This window comes from Microcaecilia unicolor, chromosome 2 (genome assembly GCF_901765095.1).
Source record: "Microcaecilia unicolor chromosome 2, aMicUni1.1, whole genome shotgun sequence".
In the NCBI taxonomy this organism is placed as follows: domain Eukaryota; kingdom Metazoa; phylum Chordata; class Amphibia; order Gymnophiona; family Siphonopidae; genus Microcaecilia; species Microcaecilia unicolor.
The window spans coordinates 383,020,842-383,040,705 of NC_044032.1; the positions used below are offsets into that span (position 1 = coordinate 383,020,842).

At 41.8% G+C, this 19,864-nt stretch overlaps 1 protein-coding gene across 1 annotated transcript in view; it reads left to right on the forward strand.

Moving 5' to 3' along the window:
* Positions 1 to 19,864, forward strand: part of MRPL1 (mitochondrial ribosomal protein L1) — a 48,174-nt gene that overhangs the window by 18,670 nt on the left and 9,640 nt on the right. The window contains exons 4-8 of the mRNA XM_030190548.1: positions 1,984 to 2,067; positions 2,311 to 2,382; positions 6,313 to 6,424; positions 11,069 to 11,169; positions 16,770 to 16,851. Of these exons, the coding sequence (XP_030046408.1) occupies positions 1,984 to 2,067; positions 2,311 to 2,382; positions 6,313 to 6,424; positions 11,069 to 11,169; positions 16,770 to 16,851 (451 nt within the window). The remainder of the gene's footprint in view (positions 1 to 1,983; positions 2,068 to 2,310; positions 2,383 to 6,312; positions 6,425 to 11,068; positions 11,170 to 16,769; positions 16,852 to 19,864) is intronic.

Consider the following 19,864-nt stretch of genomic DNA (forward strand, 5'->3'; position numbering starts at 1 on the left):
GTGTTTACAGGAAAGTATGCAAAAACAAAACAATCCAAACAGGTAAACTATACAGAAACATGACTGTAAAAACAATTGAAAAGTGTGAAGGAGTGCAGAATCAAAGAAACTTCAGAGTTACAGTGCACTCAAACAACATAGCATACAATTTAATTAACCCTTAGGGGAGTAAATTATCAATGTGGTCTGCTGTTATGGTGTATATTTTACTGTTAATTTCTGTTATTAGTAACTAGGTCTCATTGTATTTGCAACTGTGCTAAAATAGCACATTAGTGGTAGTAAAATAACTTGTCTTAATAGTAGCCCCTTAATCCACTACCGACAGAGTTTGGAGATAAATGCTGTAAAGTTGGAGATTTTTGCACTTCCTCCTCTTGTGCACATATTAATTCCTGCAATTGTGTAGGATTCCAAAACGCATAGTTTTCCCCTGGGAACCCATCAAGACATTTTCTAGAGAACTTCAACAAGAAAGTAATCTCCAGAACCAAAGTTCTAGGTGTGAACTTGAGAAATTTCATCCTGGGTTCCTGTCAAAACATCAAGAAAAACCTATATAGGTAAACTATGAAAGGGTGTAGTCTGTTCTCTAAAATATGCTGGTAAGACCAACGCCTTATCAATCAATGCCATGAAGATAGCCGCTAAGGTTCCCCTCATGGAAGATTCCTGGATAGGGGTCTCCAATGGTAGTCATCATGTTAAGATCTTGATTTGATCCTGCAATAACCCCCTGAATATTCTTCACTGGTTTTGTTACTATATATTAGGCACATAGTATGACTTAAGAATAATAGGGATGGATGTAGGATCAAAATGTAGAACATGAAGAAAATCCATCTAGTGGAGTCTGTGTAGTTGGTCTATTTGCATCACCAACATATCTGTGGAGGGCTTTAATTGAGTATTTAAGATGACTTCTCCTGTTTGCCCTAAATATTTCTCTTCTATTTTTAAAGGATGATTTCTTTTTTTTTTTTTTTGTCAGATGTCTCATGAATATTCATTTTTTGCAACTATTGCAGCATGGCAAAATCCAAACACTTGCCAGTATTTGCCTTCCAATGAATTAGGGTGAACTGAGCCACTTTGGTATAGAAAGCCACACTTTAGTGTAAAGGATTTATCTGGTTGTAAATTATTACTTGCCGACTAACCATGCTCTGGAGAGACATCAGGTGATGGGCTTGCTGTCAGTGGCTGAGCCTTTTCTTTTTCTTCTTCAGTGAGGTAGAAGTTCCACTCTACTTTCTATATATTAATACACCTGGGAACCTACTATGTACTGCTGGGTTGGTATCCAGGTATCAGAGAAAAAGCAGAGGAGAAAGGGGGAAAAAAACCCAGTTGAAGTCACATGGCCTATTTTTCTCAGTTTTCAGTTAATACAACTGAAACAAAGTTGTGTTTTCCTAAAAGAGTTCAACTTTTAAGAAATGAAAAACCAGTGCAGGAGGTTTCTCTGACTGACATGAAACATGAATTTGGTTCTTCACACTGTCGCTAGGTTTTGGACAGTGGTTTTACCCACAATGAGTATGTGTGTGTGTGTGTATGGCCTATCCAGCTTGCCCACATGAAAAGTCAGAGAAACCTCCTGCACTGGTTTTTCATTTCTTAAAAGTTGAACTCTTTTAGGAAAACACAACTTTGTTTCAGTTGTATTAACTGAAAACTGAGAAAAATAGGCCATGTGACTTCAATTGTGGATATCCTGCAAACCTGACTGCTGGGTGTGTCCATTCCAGAAGGCAGTGTTGCCTGGTGGGAGCTAGGTAGCAATGAAGAAGCAGCAACAGAAGCAGCTTAGAGACAGCAATATGTAGCTCATTAACACACACTGCAGTACATTACTCTGATTCTAAAAACTGATCAGACTGCAGAAAGGTCAAAGGCAGTGAAACAGGTTTGTTAGCAGCTGTGCATCAGGAACTGGCCTGTTATATAACTACCTATTTTTTTCTTCTTTATTGCCTTCAGAAAAAATTGGATCCATTTATCAGTACCATGCATCTACCCTATCCATTAATATCAGAAACAAACAAAGTATTGGTTTTCACTGAGGTACGTGTGCCTTCCTGGTCCTTTCTAAGTAATCCTTCATTTGTAAATTCAAGAATTCTCTCCTGAAAGAACTGAAAACTTCCCTTTATATAGCTTCACCCTAATTTGGGTTTGTAAATATTTCCATTCTAAGAAAAATATTGCAATAGATTTTTCTATGTAAATTTTGTAGTGCTAATGTCAATAACACAGATTAGAAATTTTGTTGAGAGGGGTGTCATGTGTTAATGTTTTGATTGACAGAATGCAAAAGAAGCAAAAGTTGCAGAAGACAATGGAGCTGCTTTTGTTGGAGGTGCTGAGCTGATTAAAAAGGTACCATTTTTATTCTGTCACACTTTAAAAGATTCAGAATAATCTGAAAAAGAAAGTCAGCTAGAATTCTTTGCATTAGTCATTAATATTTAACCCTGGATATTAGCGTGAGAGTTTGCATTCCATCTAAATGGGTTCCCATGTATATATTAACACTTAAATGCATAAGAGTACACTTACCTATGAAGGTGCCAGCAGGGCACCTAAGCACTGTTCTGTAAGGGCACATCTAACTTAGGGTGTAAATGAAAGGGGGCGTATACTAGAGCCTAACTGAAACCAAGATCTTTGGTTTCTGCCAAAACAGAATCTGCCACTGAAATTGGCCAAAAACAAAACTGGCCCTGCCTCCAGTCAGCCCCTCTTCCCTCGCCCATCCGACCAAAAAGAGCCCCCCTCCTGGACCCATCTGCCAGCAGCAGCCCCCTTCCTGAACCCCCACTCCCCAGGTAGTGTGGGCTAGTGGGAGTGATCACCACTCGCTCCTGCCCACACCTGCTCCTGCCTCAAAATTGCTTTCGGGACTTCCATTGGCAATCTTGCGAGACTGCCACTGGAGAGCAGCCATTTTAGGATTGGAAGTGGTATGGGCAGAAACCATCCTCATTTTTGAATGAACCCTTTCCGCATGTGTGTTAAAATTAAACCACACCTCTGGTGATCTCTGGATGTTAGATGTTTACCCACTTTAATATCAGAAATAGTCTCTCCTCATTTTTAAGCACCAGGTCCATCCCACTTGGGTTCTATTACCAGCTGCTAGAACAGTTCTCCCTGTAGGGAATCCAGAATCCCTTACTTCTAGATGATCTTGCAACAGGGATGCTTCAATCAAACATTCGACATATTAAAATCGTATGTCAAAGCCTGAGAGAGTGGAGAGGAGAGGGGAGTTCTGCACATGTAGTGGACACGTCTGAAGATTTTGAATTTTGGGAAGAAAGTTATAAGAGAAATGAGGGAATTAAAGGTAGATCTAGATTGAGTGCTTATTGGGAGTTGGGCTGCAAAAATTTCTGAACTGGCAAAGGAGATTATTGAAGACGGATTTAGTAGTGGCTAAATGCGAAATAGCAGTGTCTTAGAAGGCAAGAGATGCCCTCACTTTGAATGAATGGAAATCCAGGCTGGTGTTGATAGGGCAAATGGGAAAACTCAGACACACACAACAGGTATGAATGGGGGATTGCTTCTGCCTTGACCCCACTAGACCCTAGGGATTTGTAAAGGTAGGCTTGGGGGGGGGGGGGTGACTTTGGGAGTGAGTTCAAGTGTAGTAGAAGCCCAACTTTTATTGCATCATAGTAACTATCCGTCTTACAGTTAATGGACCTGATATTCAGATCAAGGTAGGTAGCCGGGGCTGCCTTTTACGGTTAGTGCTGAGCCCAGATATTCAATGCCGGGGCGTTTCCACTGACAGGTATTAAATATCCGGTTTATTTTTGGCCACTAAGAACATAGCCGGCCAAGTTGATATTCCACACTAGCCGGCTAAGTTCATAGCGGCCAAAGATAGAACTGCTATTAACGCTTCCAGATTTGGCCATAAATCTTAGCTGGCAATGCGCTGAAAATTGTTGGATAGCCGGTTATATTGTGCGATATAACTGGCAATCCGCTAAGTCCTAACCGGCAATATTCAGTGGGAGATAGCTGGCTATCTCCCGCTGAAAATCGCTAGATAGCAGTCTAAGTACTATTTAACTGGCCAGGTGCCATTCCTGGCTGGTTAAATGGTTTTGAATATCGAACGGAATGAGTTTGACTATAGGTGCAGAAAAGGAGAAACCTTTTTGAAACCAGAGCTCTGTGAGTACGTTTAAAAAACTTTTTCCATGTGGAAATCATGTTTTAAGTATGGTAAATGGCTGTTAGAAAATTGCACAGCTGAATATGTGTGTACACATTTTCTGGAGTATAGGTTAGGTGGAGTTATAAAATATGTGAGTATATGCAGACAAACCTTTTGGAGCAGGTGTAAATATGTGAACAAACGGGGTCATTTCATATGAGCCTGAGAACTTAATCTAGATTCATAATCTAGATGGTTTTTAGACTTTTCACATAGGCACCCTGTTTAAAAATAATTACTTTTCATGTGGGCAAGCTGGATAGGCCATACTGTTTTTATGCGCCATCATTTTCTGTGTTTCTGTTTTATCTTTGATAATTAATGCTTGGGGATTAAGTGTTCCTGGTATATGAGCTAGGAATTTTCAATTTACTGTACTAGAGATGAGTAATTTTACCTGGATCACATCAGATAATACTATGATCTGTTAATATTTGTTTTGCTTTGGTGTTTATTATATTTTGTCTTTTTCCAGTGTTCACAACATTTTTATTGATGACAAATATAAGAAAACTCGTCCAGTGCAGTTGCTATAAAATGAATAAAGTGTCAAAGCTTATACAAAAACAGCAATGGAAAATTCTTTCATCAGTTATTTTACAGATTTTATCCCCCTCCCGCCCTCCTACTTATAGCCCTCCCTTACCCTCGATATGTATTGTACAGAAATATATTATTTATTCAATATACAGATCACTTTGTTTTAACCCTTCCTAACAGCACTGCCCCATAAACCCTACATAATACATGAAAACCTTTTACCACAAAACATCTATAATCATAAATCACTCCCCCACCACCAAACTCATCCAACCAAAACAATTTAAAAAAATTACCATGGAAACAGCAGAGAAGGCTTGTGTTCTTATAACCCATTCAATGTTTGGGAATCACTGGTATAATTTGTAATATGTAGAGCCATTTCTACAAGATGAACATCTAGAATAATACTAGGTATCTCAATATGCAGGGGGGTAAACTAGTCCAATTGTAAAAGAGGTACTTTAGAAAAGTCATCAAAGGCTTATTGTTGACCTCGTGTAACTAATCCAATGTTTTTGGTAATTGGAGTCGAGGAGTGGCCTAATGGTTAATGCAGTGTGGGTTGTGAACCTAGGGAGCCAGGTTTTGATTTCTGCTGCTGCCTGACAGTCAGCAGTGGGTTGAGATCTTCCCTCTGCAGCTCCATGTGACCCCTTGGGCAAGTCACTTAGCCCTCTATTGCCACAGGTATAATATTTAACTTAGATGGTGAGCCCATTAGGGACAGTGCAAAGTACCTGTAATAGAAATTGTAAGCCGCATAGTCACCTCAGGGATCACTTGCGGTATATCAAGTGCTGAAAATAAATAAATAGATCCCCCCCTCCCCTGAGAAAACCAACATTTCCATTCCCCCCAACCATCCCTTAATATTCAGGAACCCAAGTCCATCCTTTACCATATTTGTCTTCAGTCTAGAAATGCCAAAATGCCAAGGTAGTCATGTCTCCCCCCCCCCCCCCCCCCCCCCCCAAAAAAAAAAAATGTTTTTTAAAAGACCAACATTCAGAATTTGCTTGAGCCCTAGGGGATAATAGTCTTCTCATATGTCCAAAAAATATTTACAGTGTTTACATGGGCTATATTTTGTCATTTTATGTAATATTCTGCTTTACTTTTTTGTAAACTTCTTTACATGTTTGTCCAGGAGAGTGGTATGTTTATTTTATTTATAACATTTTATATTTAGATACATTTTCTGACCTGAGGAAGGGGGTGTTAGCTTCTGAAACTAGTCAATAAATGTTCAAAGACATGGGAAGCAACTGCTTGTTCTGGGATTTGTAGTATGGAGTGTTGCCACGATTTGGGTTTCTGTCAGGAACTTGTGACCTAGCTTGGCTACTGTTTGGAAAACAGGATACTGGGCTAGATGGACCATTAATCTGACCCAGTATGGCTACTCTTATGTTCTTATGTAAAGTTAGTCCATGAAAAATATATCATCTTCAAGATTTTGCTTTTATTTATTAACCATTATTTTTGTGTAAGTGAATGAAGACATATTTTTGGACCATTTTTGTGATTTCCAGATTTTGAATGAAGAGATCCAAGCAGACTTCTATGTAGCTGTTCCAGAGATTCTGCCTAAGCTGGATCCGTTGAAGAACAAATTGAGAAACAAATTTCCAAAGAGTAAAAGAGGTAGGCATGTCTTGGTTTCATCAGATGCGTACTTCTCTGTGGCTCGCAAGTGGTGCTACATGTAATATGATGCAGTCATCTATCTGTACTAAATAGAAAAGTACATTCTTTACATATCATCATGTTTTGATGGTTACAGTGGAACCATACAGCATACCTTATTATTCTTTTGGTGTTCAAATGAAAGTTGGAAAGAAAGGAGGTGCGTAAAGGAATCTGGTGAATTACTTCAAAATTCTTTAGAATGGGGAGGTAGAAAGGTGGAATGTGTGAGAGAGGAAGTGTGTGTGTGTGTGTGGGGGGGGTGCTACATTTATCTCTACAGCTAGCCATGAGCTAGTAAAACAATTTTTTGAAGAGGGTAATAAAGTGAGTAGATTGTTAACAAATTGAAGATAAGGGCTAGAGAGCCAGGGATCAAGCAGGGGATATGTACATAAGAACATAAGTATTGCCATTCTAGGACAGACCGAAGGTCCATCAAGCCCAGCATCCTGTTTCCAACAGTGGCTAATCCAGGTCACAAGTACCTAGCAAGATCCCAAAAAAGTACAATATATTTTATGATATTTATCCTAGAAAAAAGCAGAAGATTTTCCTCAAGACCATTTTAATAATGGTCTATGGACTTTTCCTTTAGGAAGCCATCCAAACCTTTTTTTAACCCCACTAAGCTAACCGCTTTTACTATATTCTCTGGCAACGAATTCCAGAGTTTAATTACAAGTTGTATGAAGAAATATTTTCTCCGATTTGTTTTAAATTTACTATTTTGTAACTTCATTGCATGCCCCCTAGTCCTAGTATTTTTGGAAAGAGTAAACAAGCGATTCACTTCTACCGCGGTATTTTCAATTTAGCGAGGGACAAGACAGGGCTGTCCCCTGTCTCCTCTCCTGTTTGTGTTATCCTTAGAACCGCTGTTGCAAGTGTTGAATGCCTCCCCTTCAATCACAAGTAAAGAAATACATAATTATTTTATTAAAGCACTAGCCTATGCAGACGACTTAACAGTAGTCCTCACCACCCCTCAGAAGACTATGGAGATGTTTGGCACCTTTTCAGCTTTTCTTTGAGTTATGAAAAATCCAAAGCACTTCTCCTGATGCCTCACATAAAACAAAACTGGCAAGGTCATTTTCCACTCTCACGGGAAGATACAAAGCTGAGATACAGTATCTAGGCATATTACTACCTGTGGATTTATGTACTCTTTACAAGTTTAATATCCCCTTGTTAGAAGATTCAAAACCTAAGCTTCACCAGTGGCAAGAATTGCCTCTGAGCATATGGGAACGTATTCACCTTTTCAACATGTTACTCAGCACCGTGATGGCTTTGTTTTCCAGCAATTGCTTTTTTTTTTTTTTTTTAAAGGTTCATGAGGAAAAGATTTTAAATAAATTGCTTCAAAAATATCTATGGAAAGGCAAAAACCTAATGCAAGCTCCTAAGGCACACGGGGGGATGGGGCTCCTTAATGTGCGTTATCTGGTGGCTGCTAGCGCAATGCAGCATATCAGTGACTGGTACAGAGGTACAGAACAATTTTCTCTCACTCCACTAGAAACATTTTTGGTGCCAGGTGTCCACTTTAGCCATATTTTACATACATCTAATAATTATTGCCTATCACAATGTCCCACTACCCCATCCTTAAGACAAGTAGGGAGGTGTGATGGTGGGTGTGTAGGAGATCACATTTTTCAGCAAAAGTAACCCCATATCTCTCCATACAGGATAATCCGGCAATGGCGTATTTAACTAGCTGGGCTCGTAAGGGTATACAATATATAATGCATGTTGTTGATGATGAGGGACGTATTAAACCTTTTACTGATTTCGCTATTAAGATGGCTGTTTTGGAAGATCTCATTTGGCTTTACATTGTAATTGTCCTGTTTCTTCACTTCTGTGGAATAATAAAAAGAGTTAAACATAGTAATTAGGGAAAACTGGAACTGCTACACAACATATGCTTCCATATTAAAAAAAAGTGATCTTTAAATTAGAGGCTGACTGAATTTCGGTTTCAGTTATGGTGCTGAAACCGGTCCAATGTCCTTTTTCGGCCCAGTTTTAGTTTCAGCAGAAAGGTTATTTTAATATATGGCTATATTTTCAGTTTCAGCCAAAAATAACTGGGGGAGGTAATATTCAGCCAACAGTGGTCAGCTTTTTTTAAATGCTGACAGCTATGGGCAGAATTACCCCACATACTCAGTGCCAGCCCATGTCCGGACACTGGCACTGAATGTCAGGGGCTAATTTGGGGCTGGCTGCCAGAGCTTATAAGGATCCTTGCTGCTTCCTTTCCTCCTCCCCCCAGTCCATGACATTCCGGGGGAAGTTGGGAGGTTTTAATTGTCATGGGCTGTGGGGAGGGGGAAGGGAAGTAGAAGGGCCAGGAGGGGGCTCTCGGGGTTCCAGACACCTTTTTAATAGTCATGTGGGTCCTGACCAATGTTCAGTACCAGGGCGCACATGTTCAGGGCCCACATAGCTAAGCAGCCAAAATTAGGACAACTTTTGAGCTGTTCTAATTTCAGTCACTTAGTCCCAGCACTGAATATTGCCAGCGCCTGCATAACTGACTTCTCCCCAGTTCTGCCCCCTGTACTACCTCTGACCTAACCACTTTTTGGGGGGCCAGTCAGAGCCAATATTCAGCAGCACTTCCCAGTTAAGTGCCGCTGAATATCAATGGTTGGGTGGCCTGTGATTTAATTGGGCAGAAGCCTCTTCTGCCTGCTTAAATCACTTTGAATATTAGCTGGTGTATGTTTTTGGTGAAAGCTGAAAATTTGTGTTTTGCCCAATTTTGTATACCTCCCCCCCCCCCCCCCCTCCCCAGCCTATCCTACAAGCCATTGTGGTCTAGGGCTATAGCTGGGGCAGGTACAGTCCCCAGTCACTCTTGCCCATGTGTTGGTTCTGCTTTCAAAATAACTGCTGTGACCTCTAGTGGCAGTCTCATAATATATAATTACTAGGCCGCTATAACTGACTGAGCAGAGCAGTGTACAATCTAATTAGAAAAAGAAAAGAACTCCATTTAGATTAGGAACGCAAACTGATCACACAAGCAAAGCAGTCGCACAAGGGGCTGAAAGGAGAGAAGAGGGGAAGGAAAAGAAACTGTCACAATGTGGGTGGGGAGAGGACCCTAACTGGCCGCCTCAATCAAACTGCACCTTCACCAAATGCCTATTTAAAAACCATGTCTTAAGCTCCACTTTGAAACACTTGAAAACAAGATTACTATGAATAGAGGAGGGGAAGGCTATTACAGATGAAAGGGGAAAGAAAAAAAAAAAAGCACTCCATCTGGTTGATTCAAAGAATGCAACCTTAGGACCAGAAAGCACCAGATGGTAATTGTTCAGGGATCGAAGAACCCTAATGCATGTGTAGGGAATGGTAAGGTTGGATAAATAACCAAGGGCACCTGTTCTGAAAGACTTGAAAGTCAGGACTGCAACTTTGTAAATGATCTGCTGTTCTACTGGTAACCACTGCTGTTTCAGTAATGGGGTTGTGTGATCTGTACGACATATGTGACAAAGCAACCTAATAGCAGTGTTTTGATGGGTTTGTAACTTCCTTAGTGCAATACGTAGTAAACCAGCATAAGCTATGTTGCAGTAGTCTAAATGGGATGTAAAAAAAAAATGAGAGGAGAAGTGCATGAAAGATATGATCCAAGAGATGACAGATAGCACATAGCTGGCAAAATACGAGAAAACTAATCTTGAATAGATGTGAGATCTGGGGCAAAAAAAGAAAGAGGTGCCGTGCCGAGGATGATTCCTAGGTAATGGAAGCTGGTCACCGGTTTAATCAATCTTCCAAAAAGGGAGAGAGGGAGGAAGGTAGGGATAGGTTTCCAAAGAACCAGCAGGCAAGAGTTTTGTCCTTATTAAGTACCAGCTTATGTTTAGATAGCCAGTCAGCAATGGAATCAAGGCATGCCTGTAGAGGAGCAATAGAAGGAGAAAAGGGTTTGTTGGATATAAGAAAAGAATGTCATTGGCATAGAAATAGACTGAAATCCCTGAAGACTGGATGTCGGCCGCTAAAGGACTTTAGAAATAAGTTGAAGGGAGGAAGTATTAGCCCTTGAGGGACAGCGCAAAGCAGTTCCCTCTTCTCTGAAATCAAGTTGGACATAATGACTTGGAAAGAGCGGTGGGATTAAAAAAAAAAAGAAGTAAACCACGAGAGGACAATGCCAGATATTCCAAGGGAAGATAGGTGAGAAAGGAACAGAGAGTGAATCGAACCCACTAGGCTACTCCACTCCACTACTTGAATCCTTTCATCTTGATTCAGGAATGGTTTGTTGGAAGATGAGTGACTGATGACATTAATTATGCCACATTTCTATATGTTTGTCTCTCTGGCTATCACTAAAGTGCTGGGTATATTTTCAGCTGGTGGCAGAAAGTGTACATAATGCCAAGTTGGTGGACACTGCTGTGAAATTAATGTGTTTACAAGAGAAACTTGGCTGAGATTATTATTATTTTATTTTGTGTTGATCCTTATGCATTTTTTCAGGTGTATCTCCCGCAGTAAAAGGCTGACCAACTAACTCCTCTAGCTTTCACCTGCTTTTTAATCTTGTTCTTTTTCTTCTGATAGGTTCTGTGAACACTGACATACCCAAAATGCTGAAACTATTCAAAAATGGATACCAATACCAGATAGCGGATGAACGTTTTGTTCGCACAGAAATAGCAACGGTGAGTTGTACAACATGTGTTGCTTTATGCTTCTTTTTCAAAAAAATGTTATATTAGTGGTGTAGTGAATACTTCACCTACATTTGTATTTAATTTTTGGATTTTTCTCACACCTTTTTCAGTAGCAGCTCAAGGTGAGTTACATTCGGGTAAACTGGGGTATGTTTGCTGATGTTGAGTAGGCATGTAGCCTTGGCTTCACTGTTTATCTTTTTCTTTGGAATACAACCTCTTGAAACAAGATATAAGGTAATAACCCACACTCTCTCCAATATTTCTTTAGGTATTTTTGTTTGTTCTTGAACCTCACAGTCAGTGCCTTGCTTACCTGACAGTGACTGCTGTAGTTTTTCCCCCCTCCAATGATATGTTTAATGGGAGGAGGTTTTTTTTTTCTCTTCCCATGTTCAGAAAGTTATAACTTAACCACTTTTCAGATTTTGTGAATACCCTTCATTTTTTGCCAGAATATTCAAGTATTTTTTTTCTGCCTTAAGAAAATAACCTACACGCAATCAGCATACATACACTCTATATAAATTCTACTGCTGTTATAAATAAAAGGAGGAAAAAGCTTCAATACCAGACAGGAGCTCCTTTTGTTGGGAACCACCTTAATGGGAGTCCTGTCTACTCATCACAGGCTCAAAAACAGCAGTAGAATTTATATAGAGTATATGTATGCTGATTGCGTGTATGTTAATTAATACTCTAATAGCTCGCAATTTATATAGATTAAGAAAATAACCAACATGGGAAGCAATACAGCATTTGACTGGTAGGAATTTTGCCAAGCCAGTCTCCTTGAGAAGAAATCCAGGAAACCGAATCCTACCAACATAGGCAGCTGGTGACTCAGCTGTTTGGGGAGACTGTAGTGGGGATGGGACAGAGTTAGTTGAATTTAAAATCCTTGGGAAAGTGGCTTAGCCAGAACTTATTTTTTGGAACAGCCCAAAGATTAACATAGCACTAACATAGTAAATGTTGGTATATAAAGACCTACACAGTCCATCCAGTTCGCCCATCAAGATGGCCAGAGTTGAATCTGGCCAGGTTCCACTATTTCATGAGTAAATACTGGTATACTTTATGTCCATCTCTCTCTGCCAGTTTTGGGGCACAGACCATAGAAGTCTGCCTGGCACCTATCCTACTTCCCAACTACTGACTGGACCACTCCAGCCTTGATCCTGATCTGTTTTTGCCATTTACGGGACCCAGGTTGTAGAAGTCTGCCCAGCATTGGTCTTACTTCCCAATCTCTGAAGCTGCCATCAAAGCTTACTCCAGTTATGTGGTCATTTAAGTTTTGCTTTAATTGGATTCCATCCTTTTCCATATAGTGTTCCTCTGTGTTTATACCATGCATTCTTGAGTTCTGTCACCATTTGTCTTCATAACATTTCACAGAAGGGCATTTCAGGTGTTCACCACCCATAAAGGTCTGAATCATACTAGTTATATTCCTAGGGGTCCTTTTTCTTTTTATTTTATTTATTTATGATAGTTTTCATATCTTTACAAGTCAAACACTTGTGTACAGAAACACAGTTAGAATATTATTAACAAAGAATTTTACAAAAAATAAAGGCAATTAAATCATTAACTTTCTTAGACCACTTTAGTGGGGGGGGGGGGGTGATTATAGAATAAAGGAGTAAATTAGGAAAAAAAGAAAAACATTTTAAATCAAGGCAGTGAATAGAGACTCTGCTTTTACATTATCTAATATTACTTAAGTCTTTTCAAATCTAGAAAAAAATTGTTCTGGTTCATAAAATATATACTTTGAGTCTCCAAGTCTTATCATGCATTTACACAGGTAAGCCAGGAAAAAAGTAGCTCCAAGATCAAGCACTTGTTGTTTCATTTCTAAGAATATCTTTCTTCTCTCTTGGGTAACTCTGGTAACGTCTGGATAAATCCAACTTTTTTCGCCCCCGAACAGGTCTTTAGAATGTTTAAAGTATAATCTCAAGATATTGTTGAGATCCTGTTCAAGTATAAAGGAGACCAATAATGTAGCTCTTTCAGATGCTTTATCAATCAATTGTTCCAGAATTGCTGAAATATTATTTAAATCCATATTATCAATTTCAGTTCTACGTTCTCTGTCATTCTTACCAGGCCTTTTAGGAAGGTAAATATTCTTGTATTTGCTTAATATCTTTTTGCATCACATTAACACGGGATGTTAGATCTTCTTTCACAGCTTCTACTGTTTTAACCATTTCCTCAAACTTAAGAGATAATGGGGAGGAAGTGATGTCATCGGAGAACATGGCAGCTTAAACGCCGTGCTCCCGAGAACCCACAGCGTTTTCCTGCAGTCCCCCGGCTCACAGCAAGTAACCCTAACCAGATCAGCAAGTTGGAGGCACCTGGCACGTGAGGGATTGGGAGAAGTGATGCAAAACTGAGCAGAGCCCGTCAATCTCAATTCGCGTTCGAGAATGGCGCGTTCTTGGCTCCAGGAGATCCGCACGGACTTGAAAGCAGTCTGATCAGACTTGGCCGCCTTGGGAGCTGATCTGAGGGGCGAGATCACAGAACTGGGCCGCAGAGTAGAGAAAGCCAAAGGCCGGCTCGATGACCACTCGGAAGCACTGGGATCTATAGATCGGCAGATCACTGATGTACGGATTGTCCAGCAACTAATGTCCGACAAACTGGAGGATCTGGAAAATCGGAGTAGACATAATAACCTCCGGTTTCGCAGCCTTACTGAGACCCCAACGTATCAGGATAGTCGGTGGTCCAACGAGTGGTCAGCTCTCTGCTATCAGCATCAGAGTCACCTATTGTGCCAGAAAAAGTAATTTTGGAAAGAGCTTATCGAGCTCTGGGGCCAACTAGGCAGAATCTCTCTAAAGACATTATAGCATGCTTTCAGGATTTCAAGTTACAGGAATGAGTAGTAACAGCAGCACGACAAGCGAGTGGCTTTAAATGGGACTCCTGTGGAAATATATCAGGATCTGGCGGCAGCCACTCTGAAGTGCCGGGCTGACCTGAAACCTGTTACAGCTAGTCTACGGGACCTGGGCATTCGTTATAGGTGGAGGCACCCGTTTATGCTGGTTTTTTACAAAGATGGAAAACAGCACCAGCTTAAATCAGTTTCAGAGGCACACGAGGTCCTTCCGGTGGGAGAGCTGGCAGCAACACCATCAACATCTGGAGTGTCTCGATCGGACACAGGCTTGAGGACACATCCGAAATGGCAATGAGTGGGGCACAAGCACCTGCAGCGCCAGCAGTTGGCTGGCCGCCTAACTTGAAGCTGGTCTGGGAGTTTATAATGTGCCTAGGTTCCTTCTGTGGTGATTGGGATGGGTCACTCTTAGGGGATCAGCTCTGAGCTGTGATGGCTGTTGCTTTGTTTATGGGTGTTGAGAGTTGGGTTTGTTTGATGTTAAATTGGGATGTTTGATAGAGTCGGAGGACATAGTGAATTGCCATGTTTGAATTAAGGGCAGTTGAAGGGGGGTTCAGTATAAATGGCAGCATAATCGGTTGGGGTTAAGAGGGTCACATTCCTTCCCTTAAACACCTATTTGGATATGGAAGAGGTGCTATGGATACATGGAAGTGGGTTGGGGAGGGAATTTATTAGGGGAAGAGAAGGGTCTCTTTAGGCAGGAGGGGAGGGTGAGGAGGGGTTTGGAGGGGGGGAGAAGGGGAGGGCAAGGCTAGTGGTTAGCAGAGGAATGGGGGTGGAGGGCCCATAAACAGTAGGGGTAGGAGTATAATATTGTTAGGATGTCGGACATAAAGTTAATGCTCTTGAATGTCAGGGGTTTGAATGTATATATGAAGCGCCAGCTGCTATTTCGGGAACTGGTTCGCTTGAGGGTGGGCATTGCCTTAATTCAAGAGACGCATTTAAAGTCACAATATGAATATTTGTGTAAGCATCGTAATTATCCTCATATGTACTCTGCATCTAACCGTGCGGGGGGTAAGGCCAGGGGGGTTCTGATTGCATTCAACGACTCCCGCCCATGGGATGTCTCAAAAATCATCCGAGATAAGGGGGGACAATTTTATACTAGTAGTTTGTAAAGTGGGGACACACAAATACACTATAGTAAATGTATATGGACCTAACGCGGACCATAGCGAATTCTTTCACCAATTAGATCAGTTAATACTTACACATGGGGAGGGGGCATTGTTATTTGGGGAGGGACTTTAATCTCACACTTAACCCTTGGTTATACAATTCAACCTTAACAGTACAATATCCCCAACAGAGTCGCTTACTGCTTCATGCATTTCTAGCTGAGTTCTTTGAAGACCATCCTGGTGTGAAGCCCTGCCCAACGCATCCAGGATACACTGGGTCGGGCTGGGCGTCGCCATTTTGCAGGCAGCGTCGAAGGAAGAGGAGGGAGGCAGGCTTCCTCCCTTCTCCAACTCAAGGATGGGGGTGGTGGGGGTAGGGGGAGTGACACTGGACCAACAGGGACCCCTTGGTAATGCTAGGGGGTTTGGGGGGGGCTGGAGACCCACCGGACCTCCAGCCCCCCTGTTACTAGGGGGGGGGGGTCAGTCACCCACTGGACCACCAGGGACCTTTTAGAAATGCTGAGGGGAGTTAAGGGGGGCTGGAGACCCACCAGATCTCCAGTCCTCCTTGAACCTGGGGGGGGGGGGTTATCGGGGGGGGGGACCGGACCTCCAGCCTCCTGTTGCTGGGGGGGGGGGGGTTGCTTCATTGGGGGGAATGGGGGCCTGCTAGCATGCAAATGCATGCTGGACAGGGCTCACCATTCCTCCCCAATGGTCTGCAAACCCTAACGACAACTTGGAGCTGGCGTAGGGTTTGCCACGGCCAGCAACCCAATCTTTGGCGCTGCTCGTTGATCATTGGGGATGAATAGGTTTAGCATGCATTTGCATGCTATTTGATCTGAGAGCCCTGTTTTGCATGCATTTCCATGCTACTTGCGTTCAGAGCCCGCAAGCGCATTGTTTCACGCACTCGGGGATTCTGATCATGGGGCATTAGCAAACGCAGGTGCTCGTTTGGCGCTAACAGCCTCTAGCGCTGGCGTTTGCTTCTGATCATCCCCCTGAGAAGAAGAACTATTTCCAGAGGGCATATGAAAGTCACAGAGACAAGGTGTCCTGGCTTGAAGAAATTAATATGGAATTAGAGAGGATTTGGGGTGGTACAGAAGAGGGGCAAAGATGGAGGGAGGAAAAGGAGAGGTTGCATGTGGAGAGGACAGGCTATGAGGATTTGGGAGGAGAGAGAGAGAGGGATGATGTAATTGAGGGGATCCTAGGAGACTTTGAGAACCCAGGCCTCTTAATACTATTGGGTGCAGAGTGAGTTGTCAATGTTGGGGGTGGGGGGGGAAGATGGAAAATTGTTTAAAAACTTGGGTGACTGTTTGTACCATGTTCATGATTGTTTTTACACTGCTATTTGGTTTAATGTTGGACAGTACTTTTCTTTTCCTTGTAATTTGGTCATTGTAACTAATAGAGAAAGTTGTTTTGTTTTTGTTCTAATTAGCTGAAAATTTGAATGGCTACTTTTCACTTTTAAAAACTTGGTGGCATTTTATTGTTTTGTTTTTTTTCAGCTGGATATGCCTAGCAAACATATAATTGCAAATGTGGATGCTGTAATTAAAGATGTCTGCACACACAGACCACTGAGCTATGGTAAGTACGGGAGAGCGACTGACATCCATTGTAAAGTGTACTACAGGGGGCACTGGGACTTGTTTTCAGATACACCACTGATAGTAATTACTTATACATTACATAGTGTATCAAATAGAACATTATAAATCCCCCTTATATGTGACCCAGAGGTTGGTAGCAAGTTGTAGACTAACAGAGAGGGGTCCTTTTACTAAGGCCCACTAATGATAAGATGCCCATCGTCAGCGATAAGATGTCTATTATATTCCTATGGGCGTCTTATCATTTAGCGCATGCTAATCATTAACACACGCCTTAGTAAATGGACCCTAGAGAGTTATTAAGACATAGGCTATCAAATACAAGAATTCACCTTTGATAGGTAAAAGCAAATTCACCACCCTTTTCATGAAACGTATATTCTTAGATTAGTCCTGAGTTGTTTCCATTTCACTCTCATTCTTTGCCACCCTATTCCAGAGCTTCCTTTAGAGACTCACCTGCTGTGCATTTGTCACAGAGGTATCCAAATTTCTCTATTATATCTCACCTCTCCCGCTTTTCTTCCAACGTATACATATTGAGATCTTTAAGTCTGTCCCGTATGCTTTTTATTTTAATTTCTGTTTATTGAGAGACATTAAATTGAATCACAGCATATCAGAGAAATAGTACTACTACTACTCAACAAATGGCATCTAACACTTCGTGCCATATTGAACTAAAGAATGAATAACTCTTTCTCATTAACAACAGTCTCTACAAATTGCAGGAGATGCGCTCCCAGTTTTATCCCCTCCCAAATTCCCCCCCCCCCCCAAAAAAAAAAAAAAAACCTCCCTCCCCTCATAGGTATGATTCACATTCTATTGTATACAGCTGTAAATTGCACAAATGGTCTTACATGTTCATGAGATATCCCCTCCCCGCTGGGGTCAGCGTCTGCCAAAATGGTGTCCAAACTCGGAAAAGGGCTGATTCCGTGAATTTTGAGTCAGACTCTGCCACTCTCCACTCAAACTTCATGTATGTGATCATTTTACTACGCCATTGTTGAGTTGTAGGGCTTTTAGAAGAGATCCACTCGTTCAAAATTAGAGACTTAGCTATTATTGTCGATCTATGCATAAACCCTTTATAGCCCACCGGGATGGGAGTGATCAATGTGGGGTGTCCAAACAATAGAAGTGGGTCGTGTCTCCATTTAGTGTGCCACATTGCCGAAATATAGTTTAAAAGTCTTGACCAAAAGGTGACAATTTGTGGGCAGGACAAGAACATGTGTCCCAGAGTGCCGCCCGGGGACATGCACTTGGGGCAGGCCCCGTCCGGGGATACTCCCACTTAAAATGCCCGCCGTGGCGACATATGCACCCGCAGTGCGAACTTATAGTCCAGCTCCTGGAACGCCACCATCTTTGAAGTGCTCTTGATCCTAAGAACAAAGACCTGAAACACTGACCCTATCTACGGTAACCTCCAGTTCTCCACTCCAGGCTCCAGCCAAGGCCGTGTAATTAGGTTCTTGTACAGAGTCTCTGATATGTCTATGATGCATCCTCAGAGAGACCTTAACTTGTGACGGAAGAGAAAAGGCCGATGACAACTCTTCTTGTACGTCTTCTGTTAGCGACTCCCAGGGTAACCCAAGCACATAATGCTTCAGCTGAAGGTAGTGAAAATGGTCAGAGGAAGATAGCAAAAATTGAATCTGCAGTTCCTCAAATGACCAGATCTGGCCCTCTTCCGTCAAGACTTGAGTTAAATATTGTAGACCATGCCTTTTCCATCTGGCAAAAGCTGGATAAATGTTTCCTGGTGGGAATTTTGGATTGCCGCATATCGCCAAAAATGGGGTCATTCTTGCTGAAAATCTGTGGTGGCGGCAAATCCACTTCCATGTTGCTTTTGCTGTAGGGAAAATGTGCGAATTAGCCAGTGCATTCGGGAGTGGGCCACCTCCAACATGCAGAAGACAGCTAAAATGTATATCTTGAGTAAGCGCTGTTTCTATGCTTGTAGCGGAAAAGTCTGATCTTGATCGACACCAATCAGAGATATGATGCATGCTACTTGCAATAGTGAGGTAACGGATGCTCAGAAGGCCCAACCCTCCATGCTCCACTGGGACATACAAGGTCTTAATAGGGAGACGAGCCCTTTTCCCACTCCATAAAAAGTATTGTAGATGTTTATCCAGCTTCTTCTCATCCACCAGTCTGAGGAAGAGTGGCAGTGTCTGAAAAATGTACAACCACTTTGGCACAAGCAAGATATTGTACAATGCTATCCTACCCAGCAATGACAGAGGATAATCTTTCCACAGTCTTAATTTATGACATGTCATTTCCATCAAAGGTGTTACATTGTCATGATACAACCTCGTCAGATCCTGGGTGATATATGTACCTAAATATTTGATTTTACTCCCTGCCCATGCCAAAAGCATATCCATCTGACCCAGACCCTCCTCTATAGGGTATACATTAAAACCAATTGATTTATGCACATTTAGCGTGAAACCTGAGATTTTTCCAAATGACTGGATTAAATCTAGCAGCTTTCCTAGAGTGGCTTGTGGTTGGGTAGTAATTATCAGAAGATCATCTGCGAAGGACAGAGCTTTAATTTGTTCACCCCCTACCCTTATTCCTGGAATCTCTGCAGAGTGTTTAATGGCCCTCAAAAGGGGTTCTATAATTAGGATGAAAAGTGAGGGTGGAAGAGGGCACCCCTACCCCTGTCTGGTGCCCTTTTGTATTTGAAACGACTGTGATTGAGCCCCATTGATTAAAACTGATGCTTCAGGCCGGAAGTATAAAGCTCGTATGGCCCTCATAATCCACCCGCCAAGACCCGTATATGTTAACACATTAAATACATATTCCCACTCTATCTTATCGAATGCTTTTTCAGCATCTAGGGAATACATACAAGTGGGAATTTGCTGTTGACTAAATGCCATAGCTAAGAGTAATTGTCTGACATTTCCTGCTGCTGTCTAGTTTTGACGAAGCCAACCTGTTCCTTC